This window comes from Anticarsia gemmatalis, chromosome 15 (assembly GCF_050436995.1).
Source record: "Anticarsia gemmatalis isolate Benzon Research Colony breed Stoneville strain chromosome 15, ilAntGemm2 primary, whole genome shotgun sequence".
Taxonomy (NCBI): Eukaryota; Metazoa; Arthropoda; class Insecta; order Lepidoptera; family Erebidae; genus Anticarsia; species Anticarsia gemmatalis.
The window spans coordinates 838,104-854,341 of record NC_134759.1 but is presented as its reverse complement, the minus strand read 5'-3'; the positions used below and the strand labels follow the sequence as shown (position 1 = coordinate 854,341).

The window sequence follows — 16,238 nt, the reverse complement described above, 5'->3', positions numbered from 1 at the left end:
TTACAAACAAGGATTGTAAAACGAATGAATAGCGGCGACCTCGAAAGTTCAACAGCGAAAACAACTAATAATATCTCCAGAATAAACAATGACAAAACGAATCGGTCCAGCTGTTTTCGAGATCTGAACATACAAACATTAAGGTGAATACACAAGAGTATACGATGTGTTACAGAATTTGTAAGGCTTGAACACACTTCATAAATCTCAAAAGAGCATTGAGTACCTATATTTCATTGCACTATACTAGTAATGCTATGTGTAGCCTTAAACCATTGACTGCTACAATTTATGAAACAAAATTACAAAGATATCATCTCACACTACTTAGTATAAAAAAACTTCCCTCTCGCGTTTGCCTGTCTGTCTGTAGGCTTACTCCCGACAGTATCGAGTCAAAAATCAAACTCGATTGGTTTCATAGGTCAAAATCCAACAAAAACGCCTGCTGTTCGCGATAAAGTCTAAATCTACAAAATGCGTTTTCACCAATAGATCGATAGAGTGATTCTTTTCGCTTCATCACTCATTAGTCAATTTTGGCTGAGTATAGCTGGGCATGTAAAAGGCCTTTCGGGCGGCTTGAACAAATTTAACACTAGCAATACGATTATAATAACCAATTCAAGTAAAACCATAAAACATGCATGTACCTTAAACATGCGAGTACAGTACATGTTTCATACCGTGCGTTTGAACTTTATCTGCGGTTACTATAAATAGAACCGAAACAGATATGATATACAGTCATACAACACAGAACTGTGACGTAACGGACATCCCGTTGTGCTTTGAATATAACAATGTTACATACCTAGGAAGAGCTTATACTATAACCAAAGAAATGATGATACTCCTAAATAGATACTTAAATAACAGACACTCGTGTGCTTCATATAATACTAGAGGCCACCCGCGACTACGTCCGCGTGGATTACGTTCCCGTGTAAAAAGTAGCCTATGTGTAATTCGGTCTTCAGCAGTAGCAGACAAATTTCATCGTAATCTGTTCAGTAGTATTTGCGTAAAAGAGTAACAAACATCCATACATACATGTCATACATTCTCACAAACTTTCGCATTTACAATATTTGTCCTGGGTGAGTTGTGAACCCGCCAAACGATGTCCTACGTTTACTGAGGGCAATTATTTGATAGAGTAGTACATAAATGCTGCTTTTATCTACCTAGTACATAGATTAATTTGAAAACTTGTACAAAACAATATCTATTACAAACATCGTTGCCCTAAGAAACGGTTACGTTAAAGGTTACAGCAGATAAAATTACAGTGTTGGAAACTGAAGGGAGTAGACAACAAGCTCAAAAGACATGATATCCAATAGTACCTCCTTCGTAAACCTTAACGGATGATGGAGCCTTTAGAAAAAAATCTTCCACTATAGTGCTGAGTAACTAATTTGAAACTAGACTTGTATGAAAATATCTATCATTTCACATTTGATAAGTCGAGCGAAGTTCTAATACGAAACGACAGCAACAAGAACTTCGTAATATCGTACAAGGCGACATACTAAACCACGCAAGAAAAGATATTGCTTCCGTTAATCCCACACACATCCTTCCCAAAGAAAATAACGTTTAATATCACAAAATCCTGTTCATACATGATTCTATTTCCGTCATATAAAGCCTCGTATGATTTACTATCATCCTTACATCAACACGGGCATTAAACAGTGATATACCGAATTGTGACGTCATTGGCGCTGTGACGTCAATGACTTATTACCGCTTCTATTTATGTAGGCTCGTAATCAAAAGTTCGGTGAAGGTCCGTTGGGATATAAGGTTCGGAAGGCTTGGATTGTGTTAATGTTAATATATTTTAAGCGTTATTTGAATAATATTTAGGTAAATTAAGTTGCTAAATACTTATTGTTAAATTTTCAGAAGCACAAGGAAGCTTTTTGGTATAAAGCGTTGAAAATAAAGATAAAATCTAGGGTAATTAACTTGTTTCCATGCTTTCATCTAGCGTGTATATTAACGACGGGACAAAGAACATAAAGTAGAGTATTTCAGAAAATACAAACAATCTTCAGATTGGGGCTGAAGTCTGTTCTTCCTAAATTGCCTTCTGCTTAAAATATGCACTCGATAACGCATTTAGGCGAAGTCAATCACTATAATTTTATCTTTTCTACATTCAAGAAGTATATTTTACGTTTCAACGTTTATAAAGTGCCTACAATCTAATTTCATTATCCAAAAGAATATCTTGAAGAACAACATCAAAATTAATTCATTCTTTACCTTACATCAACAACTAACTTATAACAATTATGAAAGTTTCCCTTGTATCCAGTATAAACTTTTTTAATATCACGTAAAAGTAATTGGCATTTAATGTTCTGTCTTTGTAATGGTGCTTGTCGTAAAGTTGCTAAGAGTGCTACAGTTAATGGGGACTCTCCCTTAGGGCGTGTCCGTTCTTGTTGTGACAATTGAAGAAGGGGAAGAAACTTGTAGACAATGGTTTTAGTTGCTATGTTAGCTGTCTGGATAATTGAACGCGTGTCTTTTCTATTTTTTAGGGATTCAGGGATTTTTTTGGACATGTAGACTCGGTTTTGACTCTTCGAGTTACTATTGGGCGATTGGAGAGCTTATGAGATAGAATTTTGTCAGCTGTTTTTGTGAATTTAATTAGGAGATAGCTTCTCTGATACTTATTTGCAAACTGTGAAACTGGCCCCCTAATATTATATAGACTTAAAGGTTAATGTGTAATTCAATCGCTATTTCAAAAAGTGTTCGATTTGCTCAAATATTTTGTCATCTATGGATGTTTGTATTTGGTGTGATTTTACGTTATGACTGTCGTACTTGTTGAAGATTTCAGCAACAGCTATTTTGTTGGGAAGCTTTACGAAAGGAAAAGTATCTCTCAAAAAGAAAAAAACGTTGTAGTTTAAAAGTATGTGCGAGTATAAAATTCATGTCAAAAACTTCGATACAAATCAAAATAATTATAACAGAAGCGTAAAATCCTCAATACCGGATTATAAAAACACTACATTTTATCATCATATTTGCAAACACTCGGCAACAATATCTAGTCAACAGAAGTGCTATGTAATTGGAACGCCGATAATGCAACAAAAAATATTTGTATAAGCAAGTATTGAGCAACACACGATTGAATGTTGAGTAAGTTTTATTATATTCATACTGCATTTATGATATACATATTAATATTACGAATGCGCTACGTAATGTCTGTTACATTTATGGATAAACCACTGAGTTTATTTTGGTGAGTTCGAATATGTAAGTACTTAGAATCCTCCGAAATGACTATAGATTTTTGTTTCGTTGCAGTCTTGCTACAAGTCATGGGTTTTCTACAAATAAGTGTACTCAAGGAGTGAGGTCCTGATAAACGCTGGATCAATTCATTTCAGCTGACAGCACACACATTCACAAAGCATTTAAAGAATCCAAAACACAGTCGTTAGCATGAGCTGCCTTCCAAGACAAGTAGTATCGAAAAAAACAAGTTGTGTTTCTTTCGTGTCTTCTTATTACAAAGATAACTTCAGACAGTTACTATTAAGTACACTGATTTGAACTCACATTTCTGCGTGGGATGTAGAAGGTACACATACTCCTAAAATGAGCAAGCGTGATGACGAGTCAGTTTTTAGTAAAAGCTTTTTAGCGATTTCACAAAAATTTTATCTACTTACGTAAATAAGTAAAAGAAGATTCTTCCTATATAAGGGAAATATAACCAACTAGTTTCTGCTCGCCAATTCGCTGCGTGAAAACATTACCCAAGGAAAAAAGTATGTGTTAATCTAGATTATAAGCTGTCAATTTACCAAGTTTTATTAATATTCGTGAAAGAAATACATCCAATCAATACTTAAAAACTTTCGCAATTAGGTATAACACAAGCAAAGAAATTAGTAAGTCCGTGGGCGCGATGTAGGCGGATTAGATATATCCAATCAATGTATTACGCAATCCATTCATCTTCGGGGCCTCTTGTAAACATTGTACTATGAAAAATCGTAGCGTATGGCGCGTATTTTTAGTAGTTGTTATGATTTAAGACTTTTTAACTATTGGGGAGATTATCGTGAAATCTATTTGCTGCGGCAGAAGATATTGTTCTAACGGTGAAGGAAAACAAAACATAAAAGTCTAAAAGGTTTTTAAGGCATTTCTTAAGGACATACAATGTCCCCAACTCGCATTTGGTCTGTGTGGTGCCAGTGGTGGACTAAAGGCCTTACCCCTCCCTCGATCGGAGGAGACTCTTACGTTGCAGAACACGGCGTTAATTGCAAAAGAATTTGTTATTTGATTTGATATGTTTACAGTATGGGATAGGAATGTGCTGTTTATTGTGACTATAGTTTACGCCTTTGTTAAAAGTGTCGTGTAAACAATAGAGTTTGTATCAAATGTCAGTGAAAGAGATATCATAAGAAATTCCTTATACCTGAGTTGCTGAAGGAATTAATCTTTATATTTCACATTGTTATACTATTAAAGAGACCTTTAGTCTTGTAACTATTACTTAGAACAGTACAATAATGTCTATAATTAAGAAGAAATTGGTGCTTTTCAGGGAGACAAAATGAGCTAATCCATACTAATTTTATATAAGCTACCTGCCAATACCGGTGTACCTATATTAGAGCACGAAGCTTAAGCATTTGAGCAATCTTAATGTCAATTCTTGTACTTAAATGAGGCAAGAGTAGAGTCAATTTATTAATAATTGTAACTAAAGATAGAATTATAAAAGACTGGAACAAATATTCTTGATTTCAATATAACTAGGCTCATCTTATTTCAAAAGCACAGACAAACAGATGTTCCTAACCCACTCAGTCAAAGGTCATGCCATCAAATGGCTAGGTACGTAGGTCGTGTGACTCAAGCCCTAATTGTATTTGAGCAACATCGTGCCTACTACTAGTACGATGTTACGTTTAATTGAGTTTCCAATCGAAATGTAGGCATATGCTATGATATCAAGATATGGAACGCAATTCAATTGATATTTGACGTATAATGTTTTTATTATACATGCATGATTAGGTATTTTCCTTTAGCACTTTTGACTGTCGAAAAATGTGGTCGCCATTGGCACACCCGTATAGGTTTTTGAGCCACGAACGAAAGTGCACTAATTCTACCTGACGCCACCTTAATCATCTGCAATAGATCGTCACTTGGTACGATTCTTACAAACAAATATATTAAAAAGGTGGTATCATTGACAGTTTCAATACTGAAAAGTCTATTTCCAGGTTTAATAGATCAGCCCATGTGTCGCTCAGTTAAATGTGGGTGTCACCTGCCAAACTGCCATTTAGACATTTAAGTAATTTACTAAATTCTAAATGTCAAGGTAGCTATGTTGTGAAGCGCGGCCACGAAGCTATATATAACTGGATATAACTGTTTTTGCGATTGATTCCCTGCGTTACCAAATATTCAATATTTGATTAAACTAGTCTAATACTAGTAGAATTACTCTTACATTTCGCCTATAACAATGTTAGTCCCATGTAACATGGTGAGCTTTTAGCATTCAACGGGCACGCAAAATAGACAAAATTATGTCCACAATCAGACCACTGTTTTAAGTTGTATGTGTATAAATGAACACAGACATAGGTAGAGTATTTGCTAACAGTTTCGCAATGTTGCCAATCAATACAATTATTGCAATGCACTCCTTAACTAGGTCGTGTGTTCACACAATAGGGTTGTTAGTTGTTACCTACCTACATTGTTTTGTTCATTCTTTCTGAATTATCTGCAATGTTAATAAGATACCAGGTAATACGTACGTACTTAGATACACGACTGCCTCTGTGGCGCGGTCGGTAGTGTATCCGACTGTTGATTATGAGGTGTCGGGCTCGATCCCCGAACCAGGTAAAGTACTATTGCTTTTATTCCAATTTACATTCCAATTTACTTTATGGTATATACGACGGCAAAAAAACCACCCACGTGCCGTGTTTAATAGTTAGGCAAAGATATAAATGTTTAGGCAGAGGTTCTGTCTAAACATTTTGGTGTAACTGGCGTGATATTATGTCTTGCTGACCACACTAAAATTCGGACATTAGATTTTGAGTTCATCGCGAACAGACAGACAGACGCGATAGGCAAACATAATTTTATAATCTTATCAAATTAATATTAGGAATTACTACATTATATAAATTAATTTCACCAATAGAAAGTTACCTTGACATAACCTTTGCACACTAACTTAGTGGATTGCAAATGAATGCAAGGATTTTAGTGTTACGTATTATTTCTATCATGTAACACATTCAACACCGAAATTTGAAACAAGTTGCAATAGATTTATTTATATAACGTATTTATTATTTTTAACTCTACCAAAATAGTTCATCACTACATAGTATAAAACGAGGTGCCTTTCCGCTGTCTATCCCTATGTATGCTTAGATCTCGAAAACTACGCAACGGATTTTGATGCGGCATTTTTTAATAGTTAGAGTGATTCAAGAGGAAGGTTTTAGTGAATAATAATTTGTTCAGTTACTCCGTAGTAAACCAAGCGAAGTCAGGACATGGTAAAGCTTACAGGCAATATTTAATATTTTAACGAAACTATCAATTTAATACTAAACGTAATTTTCTTCAATAGGCCATGATTCTTCATCGCAATGAAATAGATGCAAAATCATGTTACACATTTGCATGCAAACGATAATCGGATGTCGCGAAGATAAATATAGATACGATGTAATTTAAGAGAAATTGATACATTTAATTTCATCATGCATGTAATTGATTATAAGAGCTTACTTTGTTTAATTGAATAAATACCCCTAAGGAGAGGTCAGAGACCTTTTAGGTCACACATGGCGATAATATTCAATTATTCAAGAGATACTATATCTTAGGTCCATCATATATGTATAATATACTAGGTTATAGGGAAATCTCTCTTGAAAAGTCTTCTGCTAGAATGAGGGAGGGCCTTGAGAAAATCACGCTGGCAAGTGCAAAGTACGGACTTCGCATATCTTCAACTACTATTTAAAAGAAGTTATTACTCATGCAAGTGATAGCTTATAGTAGTTTAGTTATTACAAATGGCGTAAGCTGTGCTGCAACGCCCCAAGGCGTGACGTCTTTTCTTGCAAATGCTGATGATGGGCGCCTGGGGTCTTAGACATAAAACACTTTCTTCCCAGTTTCCTTTCACTCACCCCTTAAGCTAAGCAGTTTATCTTACGAAAATATGGAGACATTCGAAAACCATGCCATGATACAACTGATAAGGAGATTAGCTAAACAAATTTGAGTTCATAAGCAAGCTCAACAAAGAGAAATATTTACTATCGTTGCTACTTGCACTTCTATAATCTCATATCAACTAACAAGACAAATATATGTTTGTAGGAAAGATAACTGAGTCAAGGTTCATGTGGAGAAGACTTATTAGTGCAGTGTACTACTGGTCACTGTTACATACATACATATGTACATAATATCCCGATTGTTCTACCCGAAGATGTAGACCGTAAGAAATACACCCATGTTTTATAAATTACAATGTTAGTCCTAGGTGTAGGCTATGTTTTTGAAATTCAGGCATGTTTTGCCATTAACTATGTAAGTAACATGTAATAGGGGAGCCAATTGCTACTGTCACAGAGAATGAACCGATGGAATGTCTATATGGCAATAACTTAAAAACCAAAATACTGCAACAAGGAAATATTAAGTGATACTAACTACTGACAGCCATTTCCATGACTTTTATTGTTTTGACCTAGCTTTATAACTGCGACATATTTTTTCCTCTATGTTGATTGAATTAAGTGGCGTTTTCTGATCTCTGCCTACCCCTATAGGAATAAGGCGTGATTTTATATGTTGAGTGATTGTGGAGCTGTCTTTCTATAGCGCTCAAAATGCTTGTATTAAGTAGTATATAAAATATTAAATGCAGTAGTACATATCAGAATGTTTGTACTAGTTTAAAGTTCAATGAACTTAGAACTTGAGTCAGCTTTAGTATGATTTATTGCTGTATGACAATATATTAAAACATTTAGCATAACAGGCATTTTATATTATAATATACCTATTAATTCTTGCCACAATTTTATTTAGTTAGCAAAAAATAATTTCTTATGCAACTAAAACCTAGAAAGACAAGTTATTATATCAGTAAATCATTTATGTTATAGAATATATAATAAATTATATAATTCTTAAATAAAATAGGATTATGTATTAAATAAAATAAGTATGTGTATTAAATAAAATATGATAACCACTTGCATTAGATACAAATACTAAAACTGAGTTGCTATCACTATACATTATTTTTCAAAAATAATACATGACCTGGAGAAATTTAAGAAAGACTGGTAGAGCTTGCCCCACGTAGAGTGATAGAGATGCCTTCTCCCAGCATTGGAAAACTCAACTAGGATTTCTTTTTTACTGTCCCACTACTGGGAATACATGAGCACACACCTTGTGAAGAAACTCATATTCTATAGATTAGGTCTTATTTTAATAAAGAGGAGCATCAGTAGATTTAAAAAAAAAGGCATAGGAAAGCCTAAATCTAATACAACAGCCAAGACTAGCATTTCCAAACATAAGAGTCCTACTAGAATCCAGGTATATTAAGTCTGCAAATTTGCAGATTTTCAATGCTCTTTCAGAGTAGTTAATGCAATAAAAAATAGGTATTAAAGCTAATATTAACCTATTACAGTTTCACTTCTAGGTTTATAACCAGAATGAGGATATTGTGTATCAAATAGCAGAAGTGTTTATTCGCGTTTAATCGCAATAAACTCCCTCACGGGGCGGTTTTACCCTCGTGGGGACAACAAAAAAAACCAGAATGAGGAGTTACTTGACTGATTCTGGTCTACCATATTGGCTGTATATAATACCTAATTGATATGGTAAAAATATTAGTTATGGCTTAAGTGGCATATGTTTCATGGTGTTTATACCGGAAACATTAATCATTTCAGCTTTAATCATATTATAAGATAACTATTAGTAGTTTCTAAATAAATGTTATTAACTTTACAAACATTTGCCCAGTACAATAAAGCAATGAAATGAATATTTGATTAATACTGCTCTAATATTGGAAAATGAATCTGTCTTTTACTTAAGTAATGTAAAATAGGTACCTAACCATTTCATGCTTAACACGTTCCCTGCCCGCGACGCGTATGTGCGTTCTACAAAACGCACATACGCGTCAGGGGCAGCGAACGTGTTAATAATATCAAAGACATAATTATGATGTTATTTTTAATACCCGTTGGTTCAATATAAAACCTAGTTAGGTTCGGAACTATGTACTTGCTGCTAGTTATTTAGTAAAAAAATTTATACCTATGTCACACAACTGAGTGAAAGTAATTCCTAGGGATTGCACAATTTCAAATACACTGTAGAGTTAATTTGCATTTGACTTGCCATTCTCTTATTGGTAATAACTCTTTATATAACATCGCTATAATGATCTTAATTAAAACATTCATAGATAAGAAACAGCACCTGACTAGGAAAAGCCAGAATAGCCAAATTTGTCCAGCGAAAAAAAATACAAATTAACAATTTAGAACTGCCTATTTTGATTGAAAAGGCTGAAGATATCCGTTCCTTCAACAAGTTTCTGAAGAACAAAACTAATCTTGTCTTTGAAAAAAAAAAGACTGTAGGTATGACAACTAACTATTAAATGCCAAATAGAATGGCTTTACAAAAAAGGTATATTGACCCTGTGTGGGAATATTACAAATCTAACAATATAATGTCCTTGTGACTTAATAAGTCAATAAAACAGTATTTTATTAACTATGTATTAAGGCCGAAATTTGATAATTCCTTATTACGTCAATAAAATAAATTTCAAACCAGTTTTGCATGAATCATCATAACACTTGGTGAATGGACATTGCATGTTTGTGATAATGCCTGTAACAAGCCACCAGGAGCAAGTTCGTCGAACGGAGTAGTTTCATATTACAAAGACCCGGCGGGAAACTCGTTGCTACGTTAAGTAACACAAACAATAATGGGAAAATCCAATGGGAACCAAGATCTTTCAACGATTTTCAGGCAGTCTCAAACATACTTGTATGGGTACTTACACTTCAAGTATGCGGTCTCCCTTCCTGATGCCGGCCTGTTCGGCCGCCCCATTCTCCAGAACAGCGCTGACATGCTGCAGAGGAGCGTAAAGTTCACCGTTAATCGATCTCAGCTGCCCACCCTCAGACACTTGACCACGCACGTTGAAACCAAAACCAGTCTCAGTTTTATATATAGTAACGCGACGGGGCCCATTTGCAGCCACTGGGCCCTTATTATTTCTATCGGTTCGGATAATACTGTTATTATCGGTTTCTGTCTCAGCCATTTTGAACGAATTTCATCACAGATACAAAACAATTTGACATGACGTTTCCGTATCTGGGTGACCACTCTCAAGACATTTGACAAAAAAAGTAAAACGTAGTACTTTCTGGTATATAAACCTATTACCTTTAGCTTTGGCATAAAAATATTAACAACTTCACAAGACAGGCAAATAACTCTTAAATTATTATTTTGCATAAAATATAGGAGAATTGTTTTACTGATTTATAATAAGTTTACAAGTTGCAATTGACTTAAATGTTAGAATTGCTACCGCCATCTAGTATAATTTCTTGAACAATTTGAAACTTAAATTTAGCTCTCATGATAAAACAGTGCTCAAGTTTAAATTATTTAGTCGCTAGAGAGCAGTGAATTCGAAACAACGTGGTACAAAAATTTCATTTTCTTTCACATCAAAATCAGCTGTGAACATCAGTATGGCCGCTCCATTATCTAAAAAATAAAATTGTTTTTGTAAAATCATACAAAAAAAATAGTAAAGTGCTGTTTTCGTACTTACACCGTCTAATATTGTACATTTACGGACAGTGTTGATGTTGACTAAAAGTGTTGCGTCATGACAGAGACCTCTCACTGACAAACAAATACAATAAAAATTGCGACTCGCTTTACGGCGACTTTATTGTAATTTCTATTTGGCTCGTGTATCGTTTTTGTCGTTCGGTTGGGGGCTGATGTTATTACTGAATCGTTATCGAAGGAAATATAATGAGTAGTGTTAGATTGAGCTTCGTGTCCGTGAGCAGGATAGCAGTGAGAAGAAATTCACAACTTATATCAGGTGAGTGTATAATTTCTAATAGATTGTTGTTTTTTCGCTAGTTGGCGGTGCTCCAGACTCATGTCGCAGTGTCTGGCGAAGTTCTTTGTGTTCGATACGTATGCATACGCGATTAGGTGTTTGATAACAAAACGTGATGTTTTACGGACGCTTATCTCGGTTGGTTAGAGTATCGTGCACGCGTGATGGCGCGGGCTTAGCGGTGAGACATTCTCGATGTAATTAATTCAATGTGAGGCTGTTTTCCATTGCCGCCAGCAGGGCCTATCAAGGCGACTGGAGGCAAGGTCAAGGGTGTCACGTGCGTCGTGCATCACACTGCTTGCATACGGCATAGAAAGCAACGATTGCTATTTATTTCGTAATTTCCAATAAGAATTTACGATAAAACAGATAAAGACTAATGACCTCTGCTGAACTTCAGCAATGCTCATATCTTAAGCATTCCATTTTATTTATGTTTTCAATCAGCCTACATAGTTAAGTGTGATAGGCAAATTAAAAACATACCATTGCAAAAAAATATTCCTCTACACATAGAGTATGTTTACAAAATACAGCCATGACATTTTATCAATAAAAATAATATTAGTTATGACCACATAGAAATGCATGCAAAAACAATTTAAAATAATTTTATAACCACCAAACCATAAAAATTATTATTTTAATAAGTAACTTTTTATGTTAGCAACATAGAATTAGTTGTTAATGGCATTAGCGTTGGCCTTAGGCCTAACTACTTAATGCCTAGTTTCTATTATGAAACATTTTAAAGTAACTACCTATTACTTTTAACCTTGCTAATAAGTACAATGACATTGCATAGTATTCTTTAAAGAAATATTAATCAAATTTTATTTTTAAACTCCAATAAGAATCTTGCAGTTTTTTAAAAATAGTGTTTTAGAGTGAACTATGCAACATAAAGCTTATTTTTTTACTTAAAAATAAGAAATATTAAAATAGAAATAAAAATATTAACTCGAATGTCAAATTCCACTTCGACAATATTATTATTTTGGTGACATGTCTATCACAACAAATAATATAAATGTACCTATTCTAATTCAAATTTTAAACAACAATACATGTTATAATCATGAACGGTACTGATAAAATAATATTGTTCATAAGTAAACGATCAGAAACCAAAATTAGATTGTGTTAAAACAATTTATTATCACTGTTGGCTAATATGTATAATTTACCTATTCTATTTCTGCCATTGATAACATATTTTAGTCAGTATTACATTTTTACTAAGACTGACTTGTGATTTTTCCATTTATAATCTTTTCTTTACACTTGAAAGTCTATTAAATATATATTATGTGCTGGATTAAGCCCGAATTTTACTTTTGGGTGAATACTCGCTTATGTAATAATATTAAATTGATTTATGTATGTAAGACAAACAGATGTCAAATTTCTTTAATATCTTAGTGAATTCCCAAAACAAAAATATTGTCATGTTTGAGACTTATTGTATCAGGGCTGACTATTGTTTCCATATTTACCTCAATATGGTGCATTACACAAAAAATGGTATGTGGTCTATTTTATATATTGTCCCAGTATACAGAAATAAATGAAACAAGTCACTCAACACTTGTAATGCCTTGACAAATTGTTCCACTAAAAATACCTACAATTTATAGATACAGCTGTAGACTAAATAAATAACAAAAACAAAGGGCATTAAAGTTTAAATAAAATGTTTGTAATGGCATGACCTACATTCAATTATTTATTTTCACAAAACCTGTTTAAACTAACACTGTCTAACCAATTAATTTATGTTAAAAAACTAAATAGAAACTAGAATACAATTAGGTAGATAGATAATTAATTATAATGGATACAAAATATACCTAGTAGAGTAAAACACATTTAAAATCTTGATGAATTTTACATATTATGGTTCTAAACAGGGACCATACCACTCCCCACAAGCATTAAACCTTTATATAGTGGACGCTAGTGGGTCTAAAGATATATGATAAATAGGTAGCAAAGAAATATTAAATTGGTATAGCTTTTATGTTAAAGACATAGATGTATTGGACGTTTTTTTCATGTGTAGGTAGTAGTCAAAAGAAAAGGATCTATAGATTATACTGTGAATAGGTTTTCAAAGATCAATCTTGATACATGTTATGTAGGGGAAGTCACAGGCAAAATCTAGTTTTATTAAAACATTTCAATAAATAATTATGTAAGTGGTTGTGAAACCTAACATTTGTTGTAAATAGATATGCATAACATGAATTGTGAAATGATGGCATAAAATTACTGTTGCATGACTTTATAAAGGAGATCAAATTATGTGATATTCCTAAAGAGACCTTTCATTGAACTGATAAATAGTAACTTGTTTGTTTTATCATAGAAAATTATCGTGTACATACATACCTAAATAGTGGTTATTGAAACATACCTACTACCTATTACAATTGGTTCTAATTTAATGAAAAAAAAAATCTTTACTTTTTTGTTTCGATTTTGAGGTACTTAATATAATTTCAATGCATACTCTCTTTTTTATCTGAGAGGAGATGCTTGCCCAACAGTAGGACAGTACTGACTTAAATTGATTCATTTATTAACATGGTGAATTATTAATAGATTCTTGCTACAGTTTATTTAACCCAGAATAGTAAATATTGTGATGACTATTTACTGACAAAGAAATATCTGTCCCATCTCATTTATGTCCACTCACCTGGAAGACCGAAAACATCCTATCTACCTACCTTTCAATAAATAATCGACCTATCCATTTTATTGCACTTCTCACAAGATCATCGTTTTCAAAGTTTATTATTAAACTCGAAAACAACAAACAAACATGTTTGAGGTTTTCCTCATCCACTTAATTTGAAAACATTCCAACGTTGAAACCTTTGCGTGATTAAAACAATTACGAAATTATAGTACTTATATTTGTTAGTAGGTATTTTGTAACAAAGATATCTTGTTACTAAGGTCGATAATTGTATAGATACACTAGCTGACCCGTGCAACTTCGCTTGCGTCACATAAGAGAGAATGGGTCAAATTTTTCCCCGTTATTGTAACATTTTTTACTGCTGCTCTGCTCCTATTGGTCGTAGCGTGATGATATATAGCCTATAGCCTTCCTCGATAAATGGGCTATCTAACACTGAAAGAATTTTTCAAATCGGACCATTAGTTCCTGAGATTAGCGCGTTCAAACAAACAAACTCTTCAGCTTTATAATATTAGTATAGATTCTAAGTCAAATATATCAAAGGACTGGTCTTAGAAATGTAATATGCGAAGATCCTGTCTTTTTCCTTATTACCACACATTTTAACCAGTACAGACTTGCTAGAAGTATTTACTTTGAACTGGAAAAAACCGTGAATGAACCTAATACACAGCTCTTTTCACCCGTTGCAGAGCCAACTGTACCGTTTCACCCATTTTCAGCGTTAGTTATGTATGAAAAACTGGATCAACTACGCGAGCTTAACTAAAGTAACTTATTTGAGCGGTTGACCGTCGACTTTAACCCCCTCCCGTGAAAGCCATACATCCCTATACAGTGTCACTCTTGTTCAGTTCTTTCCGAAAACCTTGGCATTTAGCTACAATAACATAAATTGGCCTAATTATCCATACTTCATTTCCTATGTAATAAATGTGCGTGACCGTTCCATTGTTTATCTTAAAACAAAAGATCACACTGACCCTCATTGCGTTCAATATCAAAACAGATCGTAGGTCGAATCAATGCAGGCGCAGAACAATTTGTTAGTACTTTATCACTGTTGTTTGATAGATAACTTCCGATAGGATACAACGGTGGAAATCGTCAGTGGAAGTCACGTTTTGAATAACTAGTTTCTGCCCAGGATTTCGGCTTTGTGAAAAATATTTTCCAACTTAAAAAATATCGTAGGTGTGTCAATTCAGGTTTTTAAGGGCCCCAGAGATTATCCTCTAACGCGCCGTACACCGGCAACCGGAGTGTTTTCTAGTGGAAAAATACCACATTACTCCAAACGTCTCTTATGGGTGTCTAAAGAGATTTTTCCACCTGAAAAATAGGAAAAAAAAAATCGACGATATCTGTTTAGTAGTGTGATTGAGTAAAATCCATCCATCATTTCGCATTTGTAATATTAGTAATACCTATAAATTTTCCTCAAAGAGCTTTTCGCTTAGGTAAGTTAATGTCCTCGCGTGCTGCAGTGCATAGTGAAAGTTTTACATAATATTGAGTTAGCTAGTCATTATGTCATTAGGTTACAACAACCCCAATACTTATCATAAATTTGTAACAATTTAAAACTATCAGAAGTCGTTACAACTAACATAGTTCTACAATAAACTATGTTTTGTTACTAGTATTTTGGCGTATTTTTACTGGACCACTGCAACTCTACTTTTGTTTTGTCATATAATAACTCCTTCGGATCATCGGATGTAGGTATTATCTAAATCTTATTATCTTATAAGAGAAGTGGCGTGAATATGCAGTTGCGGTACTCGCTACAACCTGAAACCCTGTAAAAGCTGTAACCCTGAAACTAAAAGTTTTCATGCTAGTAGAATAGTTATCAACTTTGCTAGGTGTCTTTCCAGCATTTTCCGCTCACTTTAAATGGACAAAAAAATATCCAGAACCCCGCTTTACATAAGTCACAGCATTTTTCGTTGTTGTTGACATTTGTCTTTAGACCTACCATCTGAAAAGGTACAACGTCTACTAGGGGGTGGCAAGTCCCTGTTGATAAATGTTCTATGCTCACAAAACTCGCTTCTTTGACGTATCATGTCAAGGAGAGCGGTTCTCAACTGGTGACCTTGACTAGGGTCTTCGGTAGAGTGGTGCCGGTCGTTTAAAACGCGTATCAGTTTAAATTGAATCTCCGTTGTTCGTCGGCTTGAATGTCAAATGATAATGATAGCATATTATTCACTGTCTTTAAAATAAACGTCGCGTAAGCTCAGATTTGTTATTCAG

General features: G+C 34.0%; 2 protein-coding genes across 6 annotated transcripts in view; one reads left to right on the top strand and one right to left on the bottom strand.

The window, feature by feature from the left end:
• Nucleotides 1-10,482, bottom strand: part of Snx27 (sorting nexin 27) — a 38,409-nt gene extending 27,927 nt beyond the window's left edge. The window contains exon 1 of the mRNA XM_076123178.1: nt 10,170-10,482. Coding sequence (XP_075979293.1) covers nt 10,170-10,438 — 269 coding nt within the window. The 5' untranslated portion in view covers nt 10,439-10,482. The remainder of the gene's footprint in view (nt 1-10,169) is intronic.
• A 351-nt stretch (nt 10,483-10,833) lies between these two features.
• Nucleotides 10,834-16,238, top strand: part of ClpX (Caseinolytic protease chaperone subunit) — a 58,208-nt gene continuing 52,803 nt past the window's right edge. For all 5 annotated transcript variants that reach the window (XM_076123524.1, XM_076123522.1, XM_076123520.1 and 2 more), the window contains exon 1: nt 10,834-11,242. In XM_076123524.1, coding sequence (XP_075979639.1) covers nt 11,170-11,242 — 73 coding nt within the window. In that variant the 5' untranslated portion in view covers nt 10,834-11,169. The remainder of the gene's footprint in view (nt 11,243-16,238) is intronic.